The sequence below is a fragment of the Panicum virgatum genome, chromosome 2K (genome assembly GCF_016808335.1).
Source record: "Panicum virgatum strain AP13 chromosome 2K, P.virgatum_v5, whole genome shotgun sequence".
NCBI lineage: Eukaryota > Viridiplantae > Streptophyta > Magnoliopsida > Poales > Poaceae > Panicum > Panicum virgatum.
The window spans coordinates 67,197,356-67,215,592 of NC_053137.1; the positions used below are offsets into that span (position 1 = coordinate 67,197,356).

An 18,237-nucleotide genomic window follows, 5' to 3' on the forward strand; every position below is an offset into this window, starting at 1 on the left:
ACACCCCTTGCTGGACGTACGGCCCCGCGGCCGGAACCAGAATAAACCCGTGCGTTACTGTGTTGCCTCTTGCATCAACATCTGGGACAAGAAAACACGCAGCATTACTAGTTGGGGTCCGAACCGCCAGGTCAGGATGTCGACAAATTTGAACTAGTTTGATCATACGGATCCCATAATTATATACTCCCTCTGCCCACAAAAAAAATGCAATTCTCGCTTCCTTAGGAGTCAAATAATTTCAAATTTGACTAATTTTATATAAAATAATACTAACATTTATAGTATAAAATAAGTATCATTAGTTTAACCATGAAATATAATTTCACACTAAATCTATTTAAAGATATAACTATTTTTAATGTATTCAAAATTGATCAAGCCATCCACTTAAAATTGTGTAATCTGGCAATCTATTTGTAAATCCTCGATCGAAACGTAGACCAGAAGTCTCGCACGACAACGAGTGCAGACAGTACGAGCATGATAAAATTTTAGAAAAATAGTGTACAATATTAATAAATTTACAAACAACTTTCAATTTACCATTCCATGTAATAAGTAATAGCAACAAAAAAAATTAACTGAGGGAAAAAATTAATATAGAATAAATAAAAATAAAATGATAACTATCAAGACGTGAGGACATCACATCGAGCCCACCGATGTTAATTCTGATTAGCTCCTATACTTGAAACAGGGTCAACAACAAACCCTAAATATACTAATACTCAGTAAGACTTACCCGACTAGTGATATATACTTAGACGACTCCTAGTATGCAAGGCTTTCTGTCGGTACCCTGTAGCAGGGATACCCACTTCTACTGCAGCAAGACAGGACTCGCGTAGTCATCCGTAACTACGACATAAGGGGCGGAGCAGCTGGGCCCCACGGGTCAGGCTCTTAGCTCAACGGGCCAACGGCCCCGGACCCGCTCCCCGCTCTAGAACAGGTCTGGTGACGCCACGTGTCCCTGAGGAGGGGAAGCTCCGAGTCAACAGCCGAGGGCGCGGACCCCCCATAGGGGTCCGAGACCTCCTCGCGCCCGTCCGGACCTCCCACGCGCGTAGAAACAGCATACCGCCGCGGCGGGGTCTGGGGGCTCCACGTGTCCCGCAGGCGCGGGCGCGGGTCTTTCGCTGGAAGACTCGCCCACCCACCACATTCAATGCGGGTGGTTGAGGTGTGCACTGCCGCCGCGGCACGCGAGACAGCCTTTGTCAGGCCTCACTGTAAACCGCATATTACCGAGGTACACAATGCAGCCGCATGCGCCGCATTCGCGCAGAGCCCGTCTGCCGCATTAAATGGATACGACAGCACGACACTTTTTCATCATACCGCCTACGCCGCAAGCTACACGGCCCGTTCAGCTACGCTGCAGGCAACGCCGCAAGCTACACCCTGGCGCCGTTTCGACAAGACAGGGCATGAGTGTGCTAGACGGAGGATTCCCAGGAGCAGAGCAAGGAAATCCAGGAATAACATCTCCTTTGCCTGCAACGTCATAATGTATGAACAGTATGTTATTTTATACTACATCAATTGGGCCTACCTGTCGGGGACCCAATGGCCATGTACGCGCCTCCCTTGAGATATAAAAGGGAGGCGCTCGCTGCACACTACAGGCTCCCTCACACTCTCCAGACTCTCTCGAGACTAAGGGAACACAAGCAATACAACACATAGTGGACGTAGGGTATTACGCTCCGGCGGCCCGAACCACTCTAAACTGGCTGTGTTCATCATGTTCTTCCAGCGAGATCGAACTAGTCCTAGCTAACCCCAGAGTACTCACCCTCTGGGCTTAGGCGGGTGCGTTACGCCATCCGGCTGTGGGTTTGCACACCACGACACTTTCGAATTGGCATTGAGATTTCAACGTGACAGGTTTAAAATAAACCTAAGGCCTTGTTTAGTTCCCGTCAAAAACTTTACATATCAATCACACAAATGTTTGGACACATGCATGACGTATTAAATGTAACCGAAAAAAAATCGGTTTTCACAAATTAATTGTAAATTGTGAGACGAATCTCTTAAGTCTAATTAGTCCGTTATTAGACGATAAATTGCTACAATAAACATGTGCTAATAATGAATTAATTAGTTTTAATAAATTTATTTCGTAGTTTACTGACGAGTTCTGTAATTAATTTTTTGATTAGTTTATATTTAATACTTCAAATGCAAAATATTCTATTTCAAAAGATTTACCTAGAAAAATGAATAAGACCACCTAAGAAAGCAAAGTTTTTGTTTAATGATGCGCGCAGTGTGGGGACCGGTGCTCCTCTGGCGGCAATGTGGCATTCTGAACTTTTTGTTCAGTGAAGTGTGCCGGGCCCAACTGAGGACTGGAGGTGCGATGAGATCGGCCCCTGGCCTCTCCCATGCGTCAACGTCAACGGGCTACCGGGCGGGTGTAGAGGTCCAACGGGCTCGCCAAACACGTGCTGCTTTTACGTTGGCTTATTACGGAGTAGTACCTTGAGTCGGCCACGTACGGCCAGCGATTCGGTCGCAAAAGGAAACACTTGCTACCTCGTGAGTCCACGATGTTCACAAAGGTGAAGACAAAAATCACATCCCTTGTACAGTAGTATTCCTGGTGGTCATGATGAAGCATGTACTTGTCTGCAAACGAAGTGCACTTATATGCGCACACGTGATACTTCCATAGCACAAAATATATATTTTTTTTCATAAGATAAAGATGTTATCTCTTCACCCTCTTATACTTCATTTTTTTTGCGAGGAAAAAGAGAAAATTTTGATTACTGAGAAAGTGAATTACATTCTTGAGCCCACAAGACTATAATACTTCCATATAATATATATTTTTCAAAGATGAAAGGATGAATCTGTCTCTTCATCCTCTTATAGCTGTTGTATACAGAAATGTGGAAATGTGAGTCAATATACAATTGAGATATGTTAAAGTTTCGTATTTGGTGAGTGCTTTTGAATTGAAACATTCACAAGCACGGCCGCACTTCCACCAAATAAGGCTCTTTTTGTTTTTTTTAGAATCACCAAATAACCCCATGTCACGAGCAATGGGCTTATTGGGCTTATCATAAAAGAAAACTACAAGCCAAAGTGAGATGTGATGATTATGCCCAATCACGGGCCGCCCGACCCGACGAATCCGAATCGACCTGAAAACGCATGGGCCGTGCACGAGCATATTTTTTGACCTAGCCAGAAATTCAGGTCGTGCTCAGGCCGCAGTTTTTTTATCTCCGCAGGCTGGCGAGATGACCTGACATTATATTAAACACCTATGCCCAACTTTCTTGCGCAACCCATAAAATTTTGATGGCCCAGCCCGACAAAGGAACGCATAAATAGCTAATTCTAACCCTAATTCCCAATCCACCCTTCCCTTCCCCACCCCCTACTCCCGCAGCCCCATCCTTTGGCCGCCATTTGATCCCCAACTCCTCCCCTCCCGTCTCCTACTCTCCTCTATTGGAAGCACCGGCGCCCAAGGTGTGGCACACGGGCTGCTGGTTATGGCTAGGCAATGGCGGGGATGAAATTAAGCCAGGGCAAAGTTCAAGACATCCATCGCTCTTTGAGACCACGGGCAACCATTTTGAGTAGTTTGGCTCTCGCGGGTTCAGCGTGCCTCTTGCAGCCATCACGCCGGAGCCCGGGCCGGGGGCCAGGGTCGCCGGGCCCTGGGTCTGTCCATGTGGCTAAGTGTGGTCGGGAGCGGCAAAGACGCCCAGGTGCAACGGCGGGTGGTTTGTCATGGCCAGGCGCAACGGGCAATATGCAACCAGATGCAAGTGGCCGCGGGGTCAAGGATTATGGGGCCGCTTGGTCAGCTCACGGGGCATCTGGCCGTGCATCAAGTGGGCACAGGCCAGGTGTGGGCCAACAGAAAAGAACATATGGTTTCTGTTGGCCCGGCCCGGTCTATGATCAGGCCTAGTGATGACTCAAGGCGGCCATATTCAATGTATATGTCAATATCTTTAAGTGTCACCAAATACCAATAAACGTACTAGAAAAGTATATTTACACACGCGTATTGCGTGCATAGGATTTCGAAGAACAGAATTATTGGACCTATGCCTACAAGTTTCTCCTATCTAGCATAAAGTTTACTTTTACGCTTCTCACAAGCAAAAACTGAACATGGCATGCGTGTAAAATAAATTGATCGACATACGCGAGGCACGACAGAACATAATAAAAGACCGAGTACAGTTCATAATGCCTTGGCTCTAGACATGGTTTCTTCCTAAATGAACTTCGCCGACTGTATAGCATGGTAAAAAGCATTGAAAGTTGATGTGTGGGGAGCCATATTGGATTTTATAATTTTAAAATGAGTGATAGCAAAACTCCACGGTGCTCTATGGATAAATATTCTCCTAATAAGACGACGGAGGAAATAAAATCCCTGTATAATGATGTACTCCTAACAACTAACAAAGAGAGGGAAGATGAAGATGCGGCCAGAAAGGCAGAAACCATCCCGTTTCCATCTCCCCGGGGACCCGATCCCGACCGCGCGCCTCCGTTTGCACACCGCCACCGCCCGCAACCAACGTGTCAACGCCGACGGGATCGGGAAGAGCCCCCGCAGCGCCGCCGGCAAGGATACAGCGAGGCGACTCACCAGATTCACGTGGTGGGGTGGGATGGGTCACAAGTCGGCAGCGCCCAGAAAGGCTGCGCCGCTTCCAAAAAACAAGAGGGCCCCCGCGGCTACTTGTCCCGGTGCCCCCCCCCCCCCCCCCCCTGAGACGAGAGATAACTTGCCGTGAACCGCCACCACCGATGGACGCGGACCGGCCGGCTATGCATTCCGACCCGGAAAAAAAACTAAAAAACTGTCACATCGAATATTTCGACACATACATAGAGTACTAAATGAAGTTTATTTATAAATTTTTTTGCATAGATAAACTGTAAATCGCGAGACGAATCTAATGAGCTTACTTAATCCATAATTTGCAACAGTGATACTATAGTAACCATCCGCTAATTATTGATTAATCATGGATTAATTAGCATCATTAGATTCGTCTCGCGATTTATAACTCATTTGTGCAAAAAATTTTATAAATAGACTTCATTTAGTACTTCAAATCAGTAAGATTCCAAAAAAAATTTGCGCTAAAAAACACGACCTATATATATAAGCGGCGCCTCCCCAAGCCCGCCACCGACCAGGACTGCGCGTTCCGTAAACGGAATACCAAGGGAAGGAAAGGGGGAAGAGAACCCCCACAACCCAGCCCGGCATCTCGCTCTCGTTCCGCCGCGAAATTACGTTCCAGCCCTCCTCGCGGCGCGGCCGGCCGCCTTGCGTCGCCGCCGATCCGTAGCCGGGAGCCGGAGACAGCCACCCCCCCCCCCGTCCCTCCTCTCCTTCCGCCGCGGGCAGGCGCGAACGATGGTCGACACCAGGCGGAGCTCCGCGGCCAAGCGGCGGGCCCCGTCGGAGGAGGCCTCGCCGACGCCCGCCGCGAGTGCGGCGCCCGTGGACCCCGCTCCGTCGTCCCCAACGCCGCCTCCGCCTCCGAGCCGACCGGGGAAGCGCGCGAAAGTCGCGGTACGGCGAACGGCGCTGCATGTGTGTTTCGGTGGGTGCGGATTTTAGGGGGAGATTGATCTGACGCCGTGCCTGCGTTGCGGTGATGGTGATAGGTCGCGAGGGCGGAGGAGCCGGGGACGGCCGGCGTCAAGCCGGCGGCGGTCGATGTGCTGGACAGCTCCCTGGATAACCTGCAGGGCGTGGCGCGGTCGGCCGTGGACGTGGCGGCATCGTCCGCCATGTCCAACTCCGGAGGTCCGATATCTGGTTGATTGGTTGGTTGCGTGGTTGGATTGTCGGCTGCGTGTTCCACCTTGGTTTGGGTTTATTGTTGATTCGGTTCTTTCTTGTTTTCTCAGGGAGGAGGAAGCAGAATAGGCCAACAAGGTCCTTTCCGACAGACGAGGGGACGCTCTGGAAGACACGGCCTATTTCAGCCACTGGGCGCTCGGAGGCTTGGGGTAGATTGATTTCCCAGTCTGCTGAGGTTGGTTGTTGAACTACTCAATCTATACAACTGATAGTCCCCGCAGAATTCAATTTTCAGATAGATAATTTAATGGGCTCTTACTAACAGGCAATGCAAACGATACAATTTTACTTTACAATCAGTCCTGAATGCCCAATTTATCGGGTGGTTAGCTGAACTTTTGTTGCCAAAACATCACATATTGCTACAATAACTAGTGAGAACTGAAGAGACTAATAAGCATTAGTGAGAACTGAAGAGACTAATAAGCATTTAAGTTAAACCATTTGAATGAAGGAGCAAATTATCTGATTTTTTTAATGGATGAGCAAAATATCCGAGTTTTCTTGCAATGTATCATCATCTAATGAATAGGCTGCTAGTGCTAGTGTGAATTCCGTGCTGTATTACATCATCCATGAGTTCAGGTGGCAACATACAACCATTATCTGCTGCATTATCCCATTAAAGTAATGCTCCTGTGCTCTTTTCAAACTTGAGAACATGGTGTAGTACTGTAGTTTATCCCATTGAAGTAATGCTCCTGTGCTCTTTTCAAGTGTGCACTATCGCTCTCCTGAATCCTGATGTGCCGCCAACATGTATCATGTCTTTTCATATGTCTCTATCAAGAACCTTGAATGTGTGCTCTAAATTCGTGTTGTAAGCTGGTAATTTTTTAATCATCATTCTAATATTAGTTGTGTGGTTTGTTTCAAGTTTAGCTATCAGCTCCTTGTTGCCTACATTGCCAATTTACCCTCTACTAGGCCACCCGTTCATGTCGACAGAAGATTTTCACCTGGCAATTTAGATAAGGTGTAAATAATGCACCTTCATTTTCAATGGCGTAGTCCCACATTTATCTGATATCACTTATTGAAGTTGATAGGCATAAGTTGTCAAATGGGATAGGTGGGGGAGAAAAGATGCCTAGCCCTCAGGGCTAGGTGGTGCATGTTCATATTACAAATGTCATAGTGGTTGATGATGGTGTGCAGAGGCCATCCAACCTTGCCCCTTAAGAGGCAGTTCCATCAGTCTACCGTATTAGTGTGTGCAGTGGAGTTATAATGCTTTTTGTATTAATTCTATGCCATTTCTTCTCCAGTATCCCTCTGTTCCCATTTATCCTACTTATTTCACTATTGGCCATGGCGGGAAGAATGACCTGAAGCTCACCGAGTCATCTCAGGGGTCACCTGTTTGCAGACTGAAGCATGTTAAGGTACTGTTGTTTTCGTTGCTTTACACACTCTCTACTTTTCTTGCCTGTATTCTGACTCTCAATAATGTCCTCTTGTACCAGAGGGGTGCTGCCCTTGAGATTTACGTATCTAAAGTTGTCCATGTCAACGGGAAGGCCTTGGACAAGACTGCTAAGGTCACCTTAATTGGTGGTGATGAAGTCGTTTTTAGTGCTCTTGGGAGGCATGCTTACGTATCCTTTCCTACCACCAATTACTTTCTTTAATTCTTCTCTATGCTCTATTGCTCTTATTGGGAGGCATGCTTATGCATCGTTTCCTACCACCAATTACTTTCTTTAATTCTTCCCTATTCTCTATTGCTCTTATTGGAAGCCTTCTGCTGTTATGGTTGATGGTTTAGACGCACCCTTTTGGATGAAATTCCTTAATGTGCTGGCAGATATTTGAGCAACTTCCAGAGGAAAAATCAAGAACACCATCATTGTGTTCAACATCTGTCACTCAACAAGACCAATATCCACTTGTGAAAGGTACACGGAATGATCTGTCGTCTAAAGTAGCCAAAATATCAACACCATTTACCTTTGGAAATGGGCGGCCTCCGTTGGTTCGTCATGGTGAGCATATATTATAACTGCTTTATTTTCCATGATCTGCTGCTAACTTGTGATATTTGGAGTTAGCATGTGCCATTCAAGAATATTTCAAAAAAATTTCCTGTCTCATTGTTGTCAAAATTTGTGATATTTTTATATTGCACTACACTAAAAGAGAGAGATAGTTTTAAGTAAAGTTCTGCTGTTCACCTTGAACATATAAGTAGATAGTCAGCAACTTAAAATTTGTGATATTTTTTAACTGCACTGCGCTCGAAAAAAGCCTGTACCCAGTGTTGAAAACTCCAATACAAGGCTGATATACGGGGAAGGGGATTTCTGGGCAGTCTTACCCTTGCTTATTGTGCAAGGATACACTGCACTAAAAGAGAATTATAATTTTAAGGTGAAGTCTACTGTTTGCTCTTGAACAGATAAGGAGATAGTCAGCAGTTTATGTAAGACTATGGAGGAACAGAGCTACTGCAATTCCGATGAAAATGTGCCATTTGGTCGACATCAACTTTTAAAGGACGATCTGAAGAAGGCATCTATAAGTGCAAGTGATATATCAGAATCATTTGATAATTTTCCATATTATCTTAGGTATACACTCACATTACAACAGCTCTTTTGTGTTATTCAGAACATTATATATATTCATGTCGCAGTTCATTGAGTTAAATTCCTGAAATGTTTGAAGTAATGATATGTCCCTAATTTAACTTTGTAATGTTGGAATCTGTGATAACACATGTTTATTTTTCTTATTAACATGTCATAATTACAATGACACTGTACTTTTGGATAATATTGCTTATTTGCTATCAACCTGTATTTTCTTTGTTTATTTACTAACTAAAATTTGTCTTCTCATTTTCATTCCTGGATCTGAGTGCAACATTAATTCTTACATCTGAATAATCTTGCTTCACTAGTAATGTATCAGAGCTACTGAATAGGGTATATGTTTTCTTCGAAGTAAATGGGCGTGTTGATTGATTAATCCCTTTGTATTTATGAAGTACTTTTTTAATAGCTCCTCATCCTTGCAGTGAGACTACCAAAAATGTTCTCCTGTCATCAGCATATGTAAACCTATGCTGTAAGGAATCAACCAAATTTACAAAGGGTATATCTTCTCTTTGTAAAAGGGTACTATTATCTGGTCCAGCAGGTATCACTCTTGCTCTATATGATCACCAATCTTTTTAATTAGCAACTTTTGGTGCTACATTTATTTAAAAATATAAATTAACTTGCCTGCTTATAGGGTCTGAGATATACCAAGAATTATTGGTGAAGGCGCTTACCAAATCCTTTGATGCTAAGCTGCTCATCGTAGATTATTCATTACTGTCTGGTGTAAGCCTCTTAACCATACTACTTGCATAGTAGTGATACTATTATAAAATATTTACAAATTACATCACAGCTAAGGGCATGCTAGGTTATTTGCCTACCCTTGGAGCCTTTGTAGTGGTCGAGGAAATCCTTGCTAGTGAAGAAGAACCATTTGCTCTCAACAAATGCATGAAACCTTTTGACTTTACCACAATTCTTACCCATTATCCTTACCAGAATAACCAAACATGCTCCAATTTCTCGTTACACTATCCTTTGACATTTTTTTCTTTTATAATCTGGTATTGTTTATTAGGATCATCATACATTTTGCTTCCCCTTAGAAGCCTTGCTTTTCAGACAATCTGTATCACGAAACTGCAGTAAAATTTTGCAGTATTTCTTCTATTTACAAGTGAATAAGAAAAATCTGGAGCATTATCTTTTCACAAAATAATTTCATATCTTGATGCCTGCCTAATGTATGTTGCAATGTAAATTGGGATTTATTGTATCTGGTTGAAAAGTTCTTCTAGTGCAAATTTATGCAAAAAGCTTGGAAGGAGGAAAATTGTGCACTGCATTTTGAGTTTTTGACAAAATCCAATAGTCTTTGCTTGACAAAATCTAATAACATTATTGACCAAGAAAGAATGAACTGAAAATTTTAATCAGAAACAGAAAAGGGAAATAAATATCGCATTCTATCTCCTTTTTTTTATTTGGTATAGTGTCAGTTCAAAAATAATTTGGGGCTTGATAATATATTTGTTTCAGGGACAGCCTTCAAAATCAAAGGATGAATCATACAAAAAGGGTAAGATCATCCTCGCCCCATTAAACCTTGGCTAATTTGTGCCACTGTTTTATGTTATAGCTGTAGACTGTCAAACTGAGTATACTAGCCTTCATCTACATTGTAGAAATCGGAGCTTGCAGTATTTTCCCATAATGTTGTATGGCAATAACAAAACCTCTTGTGATCTATATAGATCGTTGTTCATTCCAGGCTTTAGTAATTCTTCTCATGGTTTGTTTCAGGTGATAGGGTGAGATACACTGGCCCTCTTCGATCGTCAGGGATAATGCTTGGGGGGCAGAGGTATGTTTGTTAGTTCAGTTGTTATGGCTGGTTCCCTTTGCTTCAAGTTCTCCTGCTTCGCTTGCATGAGTGCTTGAATAAGTTTTTAGAAGTACTCCCTCCGTCCCAAAATACAAGTCAGTAGCACTTGGATCCAAACACCCAATCCCAGAATGACTTGTTTTTTGGGATGGAAGGAATAGCTATTTTTTTTCTGTGTTACATTAGTAGTGAGAGTATGATGCTCTGTGTACAGACCCACTAGGGAGATGCGGCTGTTATGTAGCTGCCATGTCTCTTGAGATAAAATACACCTTTCTTTCTTTTGTTACCAATATATAAAAAGATGCTTTGGACATGTCGCAGACTGCAATGAGTTTGACCACCAGCTTCTACTAAAATAATTTATAAAATCTAATAGTTTCCTGAGATCATTGAAGTATTTTATAAGACAATTCATGCATAATTTTTCATGTCTCCAAACTAATATTTTAATAAGTATCATTTCACAATTGTGGCCAGACCTCGGCCTTTGTGGCTGGTGGGGTTAATAGATAAGATTCAAGGTCAAGTAGGCTGCACCATTTGTTCAGTACAAAATGGATAATTTTCACTGTAATTGTCTTCGAATCTATATCCTGCAAATGATACATATGCTGAACTTACTTTATCTAATGTGTAGTTGTATAGTCTTCCTAATTGAGTAATGACCCCATGCCCATATAGTCTAAAGTGGTGACCTATGACTGATCTTCAGTCAATTATATGTCTAAATATTTTATCACCACTCTTTGTTTTTGGATAATCTCTGGAGTGTTGCCATTTCTCTCATTTAATGTTGTCTAGGCTGATACATTTATCAATCTGCAGAGCCCCTGATTATGGTTCACAGGGTGAAGTTAGACTTCCTTTTGAGGAAAATGGTTCCTCAAAAGTTGGAGTCAGATTTGATAAACAGATCCCCGGGGGCATTGATCTTGGTGGCAACTGTGAGCTTGACCATGGTTTATTCTGTTCAGGTGTGCCTTTCTTGTTTTCTTATTTTTTCAAACTTCTATAACTAGATCAGATATAGGTGCTCAATTTTGTCATTTATATCTATCTTTCAAATTTTTAACTCTCGTCTTATATTCACTTTTATCTTGCAGTTGATTCTCTATGCCTTGATGGTCCAGGATGGGAAGATAGAGCCAAACATCCCTTTGATGTTGTGTTTGAGGTGATAGAGGCTTTCTGCATTTGATTGTATCAGTATATATTGTCCTTTTATTAATACTCATTGGTTTCTCTTCTCTTCACAGTTTGCCTCTGAAGAAAGTCAACCTGAGCCTCTAATCCTATTTCTTAAGGATGTTGAGAAAATGTGTGGAAATAATTACACATACCATGGTCTAAAGAATAAGCTTGAAAGTTTCCCAGCTGGAATTTTTATTATTGGGTCCCAGACTCAGACGGATTCTCGGAAAGATAAGGTACTGCTTCTGAAGAGAATTCACACTCAACTCTGTTCTAATCATTCGCCGCTTGTATATAGCTAAAGTTCAATTGTCTTATCTGCAGTCAAACAGTGGGTCTCCTTGGCTCAAATTTCCTTATAGCCAAGCAGCAATACTTGACCTTGCATTCCAGGTGTGGTCAACAGTTGATTTTACTTGCATCGCAAATTGAAGTTTACTTTCTATCATGTTCTTCTGCTTCTGTGATGCATTTGTATTCAAATACCAAGACATTTGTGTGCTGGCTCCCTGCTTGCTTGTTGACTATATCAATGCGCCATCCGGTTCCTGGATGACACATTGCTGCATTAGGACTTAGGAGATAGGATGATGTGGGATAGAGGGTTAATGTTCCTACTTATTGCAATCTAGTGTTGTAGAACATCATAAAAGATAGGATGATGTGGGATAGAGGATCTATGTTTCCTACTTATTGCAATCTAGTGTTTACTTGTTTCCATCTTCCATCATTTGATTGACCTATCTCGCTACTAAATTTCAGGTTTCAATTGCACTGTGCCCTTACACTTCTTATTTTGTCTTCTACAATCTGGTGTATTGTAAATGCAGGATGGCTTTGGTCGGGTGAATGAAAAAAATAAAGAAGCACTGAAGATGTCAAAGCATTTAACTAAGCTTTTCCCAAATAAAGTGACAATAGAAACACCACAGGTCTGGCATTTATGTTAATTCTCGAGTGATTTATATGTCAAGAAATTTTCTTCTGCAAGTTAACTCTGAAAATTTGCTACAGGACGAATCAGAACTCTCCAGGTGGAAACAGCTGTTGGATCGTGATGTTGAAATTCTCAAGGCAAAGGCTAATGTTTCGAAAATCCAGTCTGTAAGTATCTGTGTGTCTCCTTAACTATCTTTCTGATTTCATTAGTACTGCACTGTTAGCTTAATTGTTCTTTTTTTTTACCTGTTTGATTTCAAAAACAACTTCACTAGGCTACTTTGCTCATTTCGAAGTCAATTAATTGCTTGTTTGCACATACCTTTGCTTTGAGTATCATGCCTATTGCACATCTTTAGGCATAATGGGTATATAACAGATCTGTTTATGTCAGACAAACATTATATTAATTGTATCGTTTGTGATGTCTGTATGGGCTTATTACAGACTTCCGAGAACTATTCATACCTTCAGTGATTTTTATTGGTCTATCGGTAATTGTTTCTGTACGTTATTCTACATGCCTACATCATGGGATAATCACATACTGTAGGGACTTTTTACTTCACTCTTCTGCATTTTCTGTTTCTGTGTTATAATCTTGAGACTTTGCTAACATATTGCTGCTACTGGATGCAGTTCCTAACTCGCCATGGTATGGAATGTACTGGCGTAGAATCAGTTGTTTGTGTGAAAGATCGTATTCTTACAAGCGAATGTGAGTAGAAGTCCTTTTAGCGCTGATTTGGTATAATTTAGTTCCATAGCATCATTAACCTGCTAATTGTGTTTTCAGGTATTGATAAAATAGTTGGTTATGCTTTGAGTCATCAACTTAAGGATCACACTATTAAAACTCCTGAAAAGGACGTGAGAGTTGTTCTTTCTGGTGAAAGGTATTGTATCTAAGCTCGTCAGTTAGTATTATTGGCTTGTTACCTAAAAGCTTGTTCCCAGTTTTATCAGTCACTATGTTGCTGATCCTTGCTAAATTGCAGCCTTAAGCATGGAGTTGATTTGTTCGAGTGTATCCAAAGTGATCCTAAGAAGAAGAGCAAAAAGAAATCACTCAAGGTGAACTTTTTTCTTGAATTAAGATCATCTCATCTTATCACTGCACACTATAATTATTTGCTTGTTTATGTACAATATATACTGCGACATGGAGTGGGCAACAAAGAAAAATTATCATTTTATGATCTTCTATTACCATGACTAAAAAATACATTGGTGCCACTGTTAGGATGTTGCCACGGAGAATGAATTTGAAAAACGGCTTCTTACTGATGTGATCCCACCAGATGAGATTGGTGTTACCTTTGAGGATATCGGAGCACTAGAAAATGTCAAGGAAACATTGAAGGAGTTAGTTATGCTTCCTTTGCAAAGACCTGAGTTGTTCTCCAAAGGACAACTTATGAAGGTATATACCATTCTCCAAACTTGCGCTTTGTGAAAATATTATTGTATGTATGTTTATTTGTCGAGATTGGTTTTTGCTACATTTTGATCATTCTGTTTCCTTGAGCGCACTGTTTTTCATTTGACTTTGTCAGTCACCTCCTGTTGGGATAATTTTGGGGTATTTAGAGGCTTTTTGTTTGCTTGAAAAATGATTTTTCATGTGTTTCATATCCTGTACTCCTGAATTGAATTGAAACAATGGTTTTGCGAACTATAATTAGGATGCTGAATGCTACTTACTGGCATTTTTTTATTGTTGGATTTCATCTAGTGTTTTTTTGGCCCCAACTTACTCCATGTGCACTCGTAGTTCTGACTGACTATCTATATGCACCAGCCATGTAAAGGGATATTGCTTTTTGGTCCACCCGGAACAGGAAAGACCATGCTTGCTAAAGCTGTTGCAACAGAGGCTGGTGCTAATTTTATCAACATATCAATGTCAAGCATTGCTTCAAAGGTACTCCTGCAATATCATATCATTGAGTTTGTTCTTATTATTTTGCTTGATTTTAATCCTTTGATTGCAACAGTGGTTTGGAGAGGGAGAAAAATATGTGAAAGCTGTGTTTTCACTTGCAAGCAAAATATCTCCTAGCGTTATTTTTGTGGATGAGGTTAGCCAGCGAATTTCTTAGTTGTCACAGATGATGTGCCTATGACTTGGTATTGTTTTGGCTTACTCAATAACTTGTTTCCTTGCTGCCCGCTTTGTATATTAGGTTGATGGCATGCTGGGAAGACGTGAGAACCCAAGGGAACATGAAGCCATGAGTAAGATGAAAAATGAGTTTATGGTGAACTGGGATGGTCTGAGAACAAAAGACAAAGAGCGTGTATTAGTACTTGCTGCTACTAATAGGCCATTTGATCTTGACGAGGCTGTTGTCAGGAGGCTCCCCAGGAGGTAATTTGCATTGCATGTTTGTGGTCTATACTTCGCTGAATGGTGCCGTGGCAATAAATAACTCAGTGTACAACTTTCCTTAGGTTGATGGTGAACTTGCCGGATGCACCCAACAGAAGAAAAATTCTTGGTGTAATACTAGCCAAAGAAGATTTGGCTGCAGATGTAGATCTGGATGCACTAGCTAACCTGACCGATGGGTATTCAGGCAGTGATCTGAAGGTATTTTATTTAGATTATTATTTGTTTCTTGTTCAATTTCCTTTCCTATGTCACTTTCTTTGCGTTGATGGCCACAACTATTTTGCAGAACCTGTGCATTACTGCTGCACATGGTCCCATAAGGGAAATTCTTGAAAGAGAGAAAAAGGTCAGTTTATATTCTTGCAACACTTATCTATTAGTTTTTAGTTTCTTACTGTCTGCAACATAGTTGTCTCCAATAGCTGTGCTTAATATACTGATATTTTGTATGCGAAGAGCATTGACATGATATACATTATTGTATGGATCTTCAGTTTGATCTGCTGCCTGCAATGGTTGAACTTAGGCAAACATAACTGATTATTATTTTGTGCAACGCAGGAGAGAGCCTTAGCAGAAGCAGAAAATAGGCCAGCGCCACCTCAGTGTTCTAGCAATGATGTCCGTCCCCTAAAGTATAGTGATTTCAAACGTGCACATGAGCAGGTAAATGTTGTGGCCATTTCCATTCCTTTTAGTCTCGCATATAATTTTTGTTGTTGCTGTGTACAATCGAAAACTGTTGGTAACATACTAACATGTCTTGCTGCCTGTTTAGGTTTGTGCGAGTATATCATCGGACTCGAATAATATGAACGAGCTCATCCAATGGAACGACCTCTACGGAGAAGGCGGATCGAGGCAGAAGACATCGCTGAGCTACTTCATGTAGTTTAAGGATTGAGATGATTTGTACATACAGCAGGAAGCAGCCGAGAAGATAGAGGCAAGAAATAGCCTTTTTGTATAGGCGGTTTCCAGATAATTTGCTGGAAACCTTTTATTCATGTTGGGGTTGGTTACAAGTTAGGACGACGGCGGATAGTGCCGGTGGCTGGATGTCTGTCGGTTAATTTATTTTGATGGCTAATGCAAGTGTTTCATTATGTTGGTTGTCGTTGCTACTACTCTGCAAGTCTGCAGTGCTAGGAGAGTGTTCAACATTGGGCACTCAACATCCATGAACCACGTGGCACTCAACATGGCCAAAAACGGGACGCTTGGCTTACATGAGACCGTACACGAGCTCTAGCCCCATGACGAGCGAGAGGTCAGTACCAGGCTCCACCACCAGGGAGAGCACGTCTTCACCTAGCGCCACCCCGCTCGCCGTCACCTTCCTCTTCACCTCCGCGGCGACGAGCCCGGTCGCCTCGTCGACGATCCTGCACCCCTGCTTCCCGCTCCCTGCGCGGCACTCGCCGGCAATCGTGTACCGTGTACCGCGTGACGCGGCTGGTGGTGTCGCACAAGAACTCGCACGGCGACGACGACGCCGGGCCGCCATGGCTCCACCGGAACGGTCTGACCGGGCGTGTCACCGTGAACCATGGCCGTAGCTCTTGCCTCTGGCCACGCCACTTGTAACCCTCCCACCTGCTGCCAACTGCGAACTTCTGCATACGGCCGGGTACCACCATGAAGAGCAGGATCGGAGGTCAAGAACACGATCGATCAGCGTCAATGCAAAATCACACGGCCGGGTACCCTTTTGACAACGTTGAGGACGACCGCGCCGTCGAGGTCCATGAGGCAGACGCTGCCGCTGCACCTGGAGCCGTAGTTGTCGACGCGGTAGACGATGCCGCCGCCGGAGTCGTACACGGTGCAGCCGTGGCCGTTGAGCACGAGAGACTTCATCCACACGGTGAACACCTTCCTCTGCTCGCCGGCGGACGACGGCGGCGACGACGCAGGAGAGGAGTGCACCCGCGGCGCCATTGCTGCCCGGATTATTCGCGGTTTGCACACTATGTCTGGTTAAGTTGCTAGTTGCCTGACGCACCAAATTTAAAGAGGCGACGTGCTAGTATATACAAAGGACGAAGAGTGACGTATTTTCATTGGGTAGTTATAATAAGTTTTAACACTTTATTATAAGCTATAATTTGGATGGAGGGCAAATCGCAATAGTACTCCTTTGTTGGGGGCAGTGATAGAATTATATACATTTGCAACAAAGCTAAGCACATTTATATCATGTGGGTCGAGTCGGAGCATAAGCAAATTACCCCTTGACATCTTCTAGGAATAGACTGATGGGAAGAGGAAAATCTGGGATCAGAAAGCTAGCTAGCATGTAGTCCAATCGATGTAATGTCTCAAGTTCATTCTGTCCAACGGATGCAGCAAAGCGATGAAACCGAGAGGCCAATAACATGACGAGCCATGACAGGCAACTGACCCTTCAGATAAAGTTCATACTAAAAAAAGTAAGGAAAACGAACTGACCCGTTCAGCTGCTGACAGTATAATTATTAATTAAGCAAAGAAATAATGTTAAGTACTGCTGCTGCTTGCTGCCAAACATGTAGCATGCAACTATAGTCAGTTTTAGCAGGCGGGATTAAGGGCACTCACGTCATCAGGCGTGCACGGCCACGCGTGCAAAAGTGCACACAAGCTTCCAAGCAGGAACTGGATTGTTTTTTCCTCGAGCTGTGATGCGCGCACAAGAAACCGCTCAGAAGTGCAGATGCAAGTGTATTGTTGGTGCCCGTAGTAAAAAAAGAGAAAAGATTCAGAGTTCGGTAGAGGTCCGTCACTGAATGTTAGCTTTTCTCCGAAATTTGAGTAAACGATATAAAACTAGGCACTCGTGTTCCAATATTTTCACATATATACAGCACATTGCCACGTTTCGATCCTTGGAAGCCGTATGCAACATTGGGACGAGAAAGCATGCGCAGGCATGAACTGTTCCTGGTGATCTGGATGGTAAGGTTGCCCTTTTCAGAACCGACAGGGCCCTGGAAATGGGCAGTTTGTTAGTGGTATCACTGCCTCGTCGACATCGCGGTGGCTGTTGAGCCCATTCACGGGACGTTCGTTCCTCTCAGGCTCAGCAGCCGTGCAGGTCATACGGCGGCTTCACCCAGCTAATCTATTCACGGCCACGGCACGTTCTGGGTCTCATTGCTTACGACATGAACAAGTTTGACTCTCCAAGATTTTTTGTATGACTTATAATTTGAAATTGAAGAAGTATTTAGGGTATCCATTACTTATCTTTAGTTTATTTTAAAAAACTATATAGTACAAACTTTTAAACTAAACTTTAAAATTTATACTAGTTTCTTAAAATGAACTCTTACACTAAAAACTACTCCCTCCGTTTCAATTAGTAGGTCGTTTGACTTTTTTGACTCAAATTTGATCACTAGTCTTATTCAAAAATTTATACAAA

General features: G+C 42.9%; 1 protein-coding gene and 1 pseudogene across 2 annotated transcripts; one reads left to right on the forward strand and one right to left on the reverse strand.

Annotated features, from left to right (window-relative positions):
* Positions 1 to 5,193: 5,193 nt before the first annotated feature.
* On the forward strand, positions 5,194 to 15,941 carry LOC120694816. Of its 2 annotated transcripts, none has more exons than XM_039978110.1 (28): positions 5,194 to 5,578; positions 5,674 to 5,815; positions 5,920 to 6,047; positions 7,141 to 7,257; positions 7,339 to 7,470; positions 7,680 to 7,857; positions 8,271 to 8,442; positions 8,892 to 9,013; positions 9,110 to 9,201; positions 9,958 to 9,997; positions 10,222 to 10,282; positions 11,132 to 11,280; positions 11,410 to 11,480; positions 11,563 to 11,733; positions 11,822 to 11,890; positions 12,328 to 12,429; positions 12,512 to 12,601; positions 13,076 to 13,154; positions 13,233 to 13,332; positions 13,435 to 13,510; positions 13,680 to 13,859; positions 14,238 to 14,360; positions 14,434 to 14,517; positions 14,623 to 14,807; positions 14,891 to 15,029; positions 15,118 to 15,177; positions 15,393 to 15,497; positions 15,610 to 15,941. In XM_039978110.1, the coding sequence occupies exons 1-28, from the start codon at positions 5,420 to 5,422 to the stop codon at positions 15,721 to 15,723; spliced, it is 3,240 nt and encodes a 1,079-aa protein (XP_039834044.1). In that variant the 5' UTR covers positions 5,194 to 5,419; the 3' UTR covers positions 15,724 to 15,941. The 2 variants fall into 2 exon arrangements, with proteins under 2 accessions (XP_039834044.1, XP_039834045.1); XM_039978111.1 differs by having other exon boundaries at positions 5,279 to 5,578; positions 9,964 to 9,997.
* Positions 15,942 to 16,055: 114 nt separating this feature from the next.
* LOC120695615 lies at positions 16,056 to 16,772 on the reverse strand (annotated as a pseudogene).
* Positions 16,773 to 18,237: the final 1,465 nt, after the last annotated feature.

Coding starts and splice junctions, on each gene's coding strand:
- LOC120694816 (XM_039978110.1), top strand. CDS start 5,420: ATGGTCGACACCAGGCGGAGCTCCGCGGCCAAGCGGCGGGCCCCGTCG. Junction 10,283..11,131: donor ATAATGCTTGGGGGGCAGAG/GTATGTTTGTTA, acceptor ATCAATCTGCAG/AGCCCCTGATTATGGTTCAC. Junction 14,361..14,433: donor TGTCAAGCATTGCTTCAAAG/GTACTCCTGCAA, acceptor TGATTGCAACAG/TGGTTTGGAGAGGGAGAAAA.